Source organism: Formica exsecta, unplaced genomic scaffold, assembly GCF_003651465.1.
Source record: "Formica exsecta isolate Colony F162 unplaced genomic scaffold, ASM365146v1 scaffold1056, whole genome shotgun sequence".
NCBI classification, from domain to species: domain Eukaryota; kingdom Metazoa; phylum Arthropoda; class Insecta; order Hymenoptera; family Formicidae; genus Formica; species Formica exsecta.
Window position 1 is genome coordinate 42,403 of NW_021848396.1, and position 6,433 is coordinate 48,835.

Genomic DNA, 6,433 nt, shown 5'->3' on the forward strand with positions numbered 1-6,433 from the left:
CACTCACATCACCGAACGTAATAAATGACAGCTGAACAATGTTCCCAGCAGTAATTTTAAGGGCAGTGTCGGATCTTAAAATTATCAAAACGAGTCCAAGGGCCGTTTTCCCAGGCAAGAGATACCAATTCGTCATATAAGCAGATTTACCAACTTGTCCGCCCTGTTAAAGGCCGTTTTATATATACCTGTTATAATGCAATTGAAGAGACCCCAACAATTTTTGATTTCAATAAATTTCACAATTATAAACTATATTATAGGCGTAATTGCTTTTTTATTATAGCATAAAATTGTTTATTATTTTCAATTTGAGATATTACCTGCTCAGAAAGGACCTCTCCTATGTAACAAAATATAAAAATATTAAAAGTAACTGAAGTTAATATTATACAATATGAAATAATATTCTGTTTGTTATCTTGTACCCAATCCTAAAAGGAATAATGTTAGAAATATATATAGTCAAATGGATAAATAATAAAGTGAAAATAAGCACTATACATAAATTCCGAAACATATCCATACCATAATGCAATAATATCCTAAAAGACATATGTGCATCGTACATCCGACTAATTCTACAAGACATATTATATTCGTAATTCTTTCTGTACGGGATACAAGTCTGCAAATATAATGTACATCACAATCTACCGTAATTATCTTGTAATAAGTCTTGTTCGATTGTGAATTATGCATAAAATTTGCATTGAAAAAATTTTCTTATATTAATTATTTATTATTACTTTAGAATTAAACTTGTGATCGAGATGCAAAATATCACAAAATATCATGTGTACAACAAAAAGTCAAGAATAATAGCTTACCTCAACACTCTCAGATGATGCTCCACAATGATGGCGAACCTTTGTTTTATAGAATTTTTCTCTTCATTTTGTCCGTCCAGAAGATTGTCTAACCAGGACATTAAAATTTTGAGCTGGCCGCACGCGTGCATCACGAAAACCGCCGCGAGGCCACACGCGGCAACCGTGACGGAATTGACGACAAAGGTCGAGAAGCATTGTAGAAAAAACACGAACTCGTATGCCGGACTGAAATGCGCGTTCAGGATCTTGCTATAGAAGGGATAAGGTAAGGCGCGAACCATCACACTGCTGTTATCCATGTATAAAACGTCTTTGGAAAAAACTCGGGCAACATTGTACGAAAATAGATGCCAGAGAAAATTAATAAATTCTTCTGATTTTTATCATAGTTTAAGAGAATATATTTTTTCATATATTTGTTCTATACAAAATATATTTTGCATATTGTTTATCCTATTTATCACATAGTCATTGTTCGTAAAAGATTTAAATATACTACAGAAGTTTTAATTACCTGAATGCAATAATATCCTAAAAGACATATGTGCATCGTACATCCGACTAATTCTACAAGACATATTATATTCGTAATTCTTTCTGTACGGGATACAAGTCTGCAAATATAATGTACATCACAATCTACCGTAATTATCTTGTAATAAGTCTTGTTCGATTGTGAATTATGCATAAAATTTGCATTGAAAAAATTTTCTTATATTAATTATTTATTATTACTTTAGAATTAAACTTGTGATCGAGATGCAAAATATCACAAAATATCATGTGTACAACAAAAAGTCAAGAATAATAGCTTACCTCAACACTCTCAGATGATGCTCCACAATGATGGCGAACCTTTGTTTTATAGAATTTTTCTCTTCATTTTGTCCGTCCAGAAGATTGTCTAACCAGGACATTAAAATTTTGAGCTGGCCGCACGCGTGCATCACGAAAACCGCCGCGAGGCCACACGCGGCAACCGTGACGGAATTGACGACAAAGGTCGAGAAGCATTGTAGAAAAAACACGAACTCGTATGCCGGACTGAAATGCGCGTTCAGGATCTTGCTATAGAAGGGATAAGGTAAGGCGCGAACCATCACACTGCTGTTATCCATGTATAAAACGTCTTTGGAAAAAACTCGGGCAACATTGTACGAAAAAACACCACTATGCATAAACACGGTGCAGAAGCCGGCGATGAATCTACCTATTTTGGCATTTCTCAGCATTATCTGCCGATCTTCGACTTTTTTAATGAGCCGCCAGTCCGTCTCTACGTGCTTTACGCAGCTGCGTATGTCATCGACATGCATCAAGAGACAGGAATAATTTATCATCGCCATGAACCAGAAGGTGAGCGGCCCGAAGCTACGCAACTTGACTTCGAAGGTCTCCTGCGACTCCAAAAAGATACTTAGACCACTCGGTATCATGATGGCAATTATCAGAAAATAGCATATAAATATCAGAAATTTGGAACGGGCCTTTTCAACGATCGAAATGTTGGTAGATCGTGGCCATAGATTAATAGCTTTGAGAATCCAACGTATTATCTGAATACTATACTCGTTGTCGATCAAGTACGTAGATGCAATGGTGCCAGGATTATTCATGGGGTCGTGCCCCATGATTTTCTGACGAAGGTAGCTAGTTTACTGAGCTACCCCTGCGCTGTCGTACACAGTAGTAACAGTCAACGCGTGCGCAGACAGTGAACGGCACGTAATGCGCAAGGTGGTCTTTACCCATGTATTGTTGTGTATTATTATGGTCATTTGCAACATTGCCGCGGCAACAGGTAGAAACAGTTCGTAATCGATACTTGGTATTGAAGTTTCGTGCATCGTGTATTACAGTTTTGAAAAAGCAGTTATGTTGTAGATCGCATCATCATGATTTATTAAATAAAATAAAATAATTAATTTTATTAACATAATTGTATATAGCAAAATAGCAAAATATATATTGCAAATTTAAAAGAGCAAGCAAAGTATCTAAATTTTATTTTGAGAACAGAGAAGAATATTATATAGTATTCTCCCATAAATATATCATTATTATTTAATTATTTAATAGCTTACTATTCGCTATTTACTTACATGCTCTACTTAATATATTAAAAATTATTAATATTTACGTAATAAGAGTACGAAGTATGTTCAAATATGCTAATGCAGATTTAATTACCTGAAACAGTTATTAGTCATATTGTCGCTATAAAAAATATATTTATTCAGTTAATGATTAACTTTCAAAATAATTAATTTATTTTTAATAGTATTCGTTTTTAAATACTTATGTTACAATGACACTATTCTAAAGATTACCAAATTTAAAATATTGAATTAGTTGATCATAATTATATCACATGTTTCAAGGTAACATACATCAAGATAGCATACATAATTACATATATATATGTGCGTGTGTGTGTGAATGTAATTCTATAATTAACAAAACAGCAAAAAAACACAATTTATTTTCATTGTTTAGTTAACAAGAGATTATTCCGGACACGACATATGTTTATGAGTTACTTACATCACCAAAAGTTGCAATAGACAATTGAAATAATTTTCCCGCCGTGATCTTGATTACATTACTCGATCGTGCAATAATCAAAACGAGATTACGTGCAGTTTTGTAATGTAGTTTATACCAGTTAGTCGTATATGCCATTTCTCCGACGTGCTTGCACTATCAAAATTAATATAAGATGTTTTTAAATTTTTTAAAGTAATGAAAAGTTCAATAATTTAAATTAAAAAATAGTATTAGAAAAATGGATCTGTATCAGTGCATATATAACCGAATATTTAGTTTTATTAAAAATGAAATAATTATATGGCCATTTTGTATACAATAATATAAAAATATTATATATTTTATAACAATTTTGATTATAAATTATGAAACTATTTTGATTCGCATCTATATGTTACCTGTTCTGTAATAATTTCTCCAATATAACAAAATATGAAAATATTGAATCCCATTGATAAATATACGATAACGTAAGATGTTATTTTTGCTGCATCGAATGTTTCCCAAGCCTAAAAGATTAAAATACAGATTTGTATCTGTCGTCTAAAGATAAAATGTATCTATCTTTTCTTTTACCTGTTTTATATTATAAAGAAGTATACTATATATGAGTAACATATAAGGAGTAATATTTAATTTATAATATTTAAGTTCACACGAGTAAATAATAAAATTATTAGTGCGTATAATAAGATATTCATTTTCGTATGTCTCTAGCATACCATAATACAATAATATCCAAGCAAGCACATATTTATCGTGCATCCCATCAATTCCACAAGAGAGACTTTATGCATAATACTCTCCATACGTGATATAAAGCTAAAATATTTATACATATATGGTTATATATAAAATATACTCAAGCAAAGTGCTTTTAAATATATGCTTTTTATTAGTAATAATAATATACCTTAACACTCTTAAATGATGTTTCACTATAGTAGCTAATTTTCGCTCATTGTCAGCTACATGATTTCCTTCCTTTTGGCTCCCAACAAGTTCGTGTAGCCACGTATATAACACATTCAATTGACCACAAGCGTGCATCGCGAAGACAGCAGCCAAACTGCAAGCACCGACAGTAGAGGAACTTACTATAAATGTCGACAGGAACTGTACAACCAGTGCGATTTCGTTCACTGGACTGTATCTCGTATCGATGATCTTGCTATAAATCGGACACGTCATCGGATGCATCGTGAATGTTTCGTTGTTAACAGTGATAGTTGTAGTTTTTATCGCTTTGGCTATGCTGAACAAGAATGTACCTCCTTGCATAATTACGCCGCAGATCCCTGCGATGAAGCGACCAAACTTAGCATGTTGCAGCATCATATCCCGATCTTCGATCCTTCGTATGAGCTTCCAATCAGTTTCCATATGTTGTATGCAATCGCGAATATCATTGCTGCGTGTTAGCAACGTCCAATAATTTACCGAGCCCATAATTCTGTGAATCAGTGGTCCCATCGCGCTCAATTTTAACTTGATATCGTTTTCTTCTAATAACACGTATAACATACATGGTACCATTATGAATGTTATTATAGTTACACAAATAATAATATGTAGTGACACAACAATCTTCCAGACAATGCCTGATGCGTCCGCTTGCGGCCAAGCACCGATGGGCTTGAGAAACCACCGATTTAATTGAAGACTGTAATCATTATTATTTTTAGAATCGGCATTTTTTGGCACAGATTTCGGATTCGTCATGATTACTTCACGGATGCACTTGACGTACTGTCGCAGTGAGCAATGCTTCGGACAATGATTGTGTTCCAATAGGCGCCTGCGCCAACTTCAAGTGAAGTTTAACGAACACTTACATTTATGTATTTTTTGCCTGAGAGGGACAATTGCATGTTCAATCGATAATCGTTTGTGACCGGTGCTTTGTCCTACCAGTTTGATGAAATGCTGCATTATACGAGAAACATGAGGATACTTTCGCGGAAGTGAGTATAAATTTTGTAAAATACTAAGCTTCTTTCAATATTTTAATTTTTAATTTTAAAGCAATCGAAAGTGGACTATCTATTTAATTGTAAAGAAAGTTATTATGTCACAATTATAATATATTAATCTTGCCTGAAAAATATCTATTCTATATGTGTGAAATATATTTTCTAATTTTTTCAAAAAGATACGATATTTTCTTGTACAATATAATAGTTAATTTTTGAAATTTCGAAAGCAAAATATTTTTATATACCGATATGAAATGATATGTATATATATACATTAAAATATATCTCATATAAGAAATTTTGGTATTTTTAATACCAGAATAATCTTTTCTTAACATTGCAAAATGCAACATTGCTGTGCTTTTAAACAATGTTATCATCAAAAGAATTTATATAAGTATAGTATATAATATGATTTATTTTATTTATTATATAATTCTTCTATTGTTCATGTCATTTGTATTCTATACAAAATATATTTACGTTTTCTAAACTTTATTTAGTTTACGTGGGAGGAGTCATCGTTCTTAAAATATTCAAATATACCACAGAAGTCTTAATTACCTGAAACAAGAAGGTCTTCCTTCCTATTTACGATATAGTTAATCGCATTTCAACAATTTTAACATCAAAGCATGAGAGTTAGCATCAAAAATGAGTGAATATCGCTCAATAGCAATAAAAGATCGTAAATGAAGAGAAAGATGTGAAGGAATGTTTTGTAATAATTTATAAATATAAAGTGTAAAAAAATGTATTAAACTTTTATTAATAGAATATCTCATTTATAAGTGCAATATATATGTTTTACTTACATCACCAAAAGTTGCAATAGACAATTGAAATAATTTTCCGGCGGTTATCTTGATAACATTACTTGATCGCGCTATTATCAAAACGAGACCAAGAGCAGTTTTGTGCGGTAAATCATACCAATTGGTCATGTAAGCCTTTTCGCCGACATTTTTGCACTAATAAATAAATATAGATATTTTAAAGCTTTATATATATATTTTTTACATATAAAAAATGGAAGAAATTATAAGAAATATATTAAAAGATAGAAAAAAATTTTAA

General features: G+C 31.8%; 3 protein-coding genes across 6 annotated transcripts in view; all 3 read right to left on the bottom strand.

The window, feature by feature from the left end:
* Positions 1-24: 24 nt before the first annotated feature.
* LOC115233783 lies at positions 25-1,153 on the bottom strand. The gene is made up of 4 exons (XM_029804367.1): positions 831-1,153; positions 529-628; positions 324-434; positions 25-188 (listed from the first exon to the last, which is right to left on the bottom strand). Exons 1-4 carry the CDS (start codon positions 1,130-1,132, stop codon positions 147-149), a joined length of 555 nt encoding a protein of 184 aa, XP_029660227.1. The 5' UTR covers positions 1,133-1,153; the 3' UTR covers positions 25-146.
* A 63-nt stretch (positions 1,154-1,216) lies between these two features.
* Positions 1,217-6,433, bottom strand: part of LOC115233672 (odorant receptor 4-like) — an 8,129-nt gene continuing 2,912 nt past the window's right edge. The window contains exons 1-5 of one of the 4 annotated variants that reach the window (XM_029804237.1): positions 4,294-5,429; positions 4,103-4,202; positions 3,779-3,889; positions 3,378-3,533; positions 1,247-1,347 (exon numbers count right to left, since the gene is read on the bottom strand). In XM_029804237.1, the coding sequence (XP_029660097.1) occupies positions 1,294-1,347; positions 3,378-3,533; positions 3,779-3,889; positions 4,103-4,202; positions 4,294-5,102 (1,230 nt within the window). In that variant the 5' untranslated portion in view covers positions 5,103-5,429 and the 3' untranslated portion in view covers positions 1,247-1,293. Of the gene's footprint in view, positions 1,348-3,377; positions 3,534-3,778; positions 3,890-4,102; positions 4,203-4,293; positions 5,430-5,623; positions 5,921-6,171; positions 6,328-6,433 lie in introns of those variants that run through there. The other 3 variants (XM_029804244.1, XM_029804228.1, XM_029804250.1) reach the window with 3 other exon arrangements.
* On the bottom strand, positions 1,613-2,664 carry LOC115233774. Its single transcript, XM_029804355.1, has one exon. The coding sequence runs from the start codon at positions 2,462-2,464 to the stop codon at positions 1,646-1,648; it is 819 nt and encodes a 272-aa protein (XP_029660215.1). The 5' UTR covers positions 2,465-2,664; the 3' UTR covers positions 1,613-1,645.

Bases quoted from the DNA above. Each gene is read 5' to 3' on its own strand.
- LOC115233783 (XM_029804367.1), bottom strand. From the start codon at position 1,132: ATGGATAACAGCAGTGTGATGGTTCGCGCCTTACCTTATCCCTTCTAT. The intron at 629-830 runs GTAAGCTATTAT...TTATATTTGCAG, and splicing joins CATCATCTGAGAGTGTTGAG to ACTTGTATCCCGTACAGAAA. The intron at 435-528 runs GTATGGATATGT...TATTCCTTTTAG, and splicing joins TAGGATATTATTGCATTATG to GATTGGGTACAAGATAACAA.
- LOC115233774 (XM_029804355.1), bottom strand. From the start codon at position 2,464: ATGGGGCACGACCCCATGAATAATCCTGGCACCATTGCATCTACGTAC.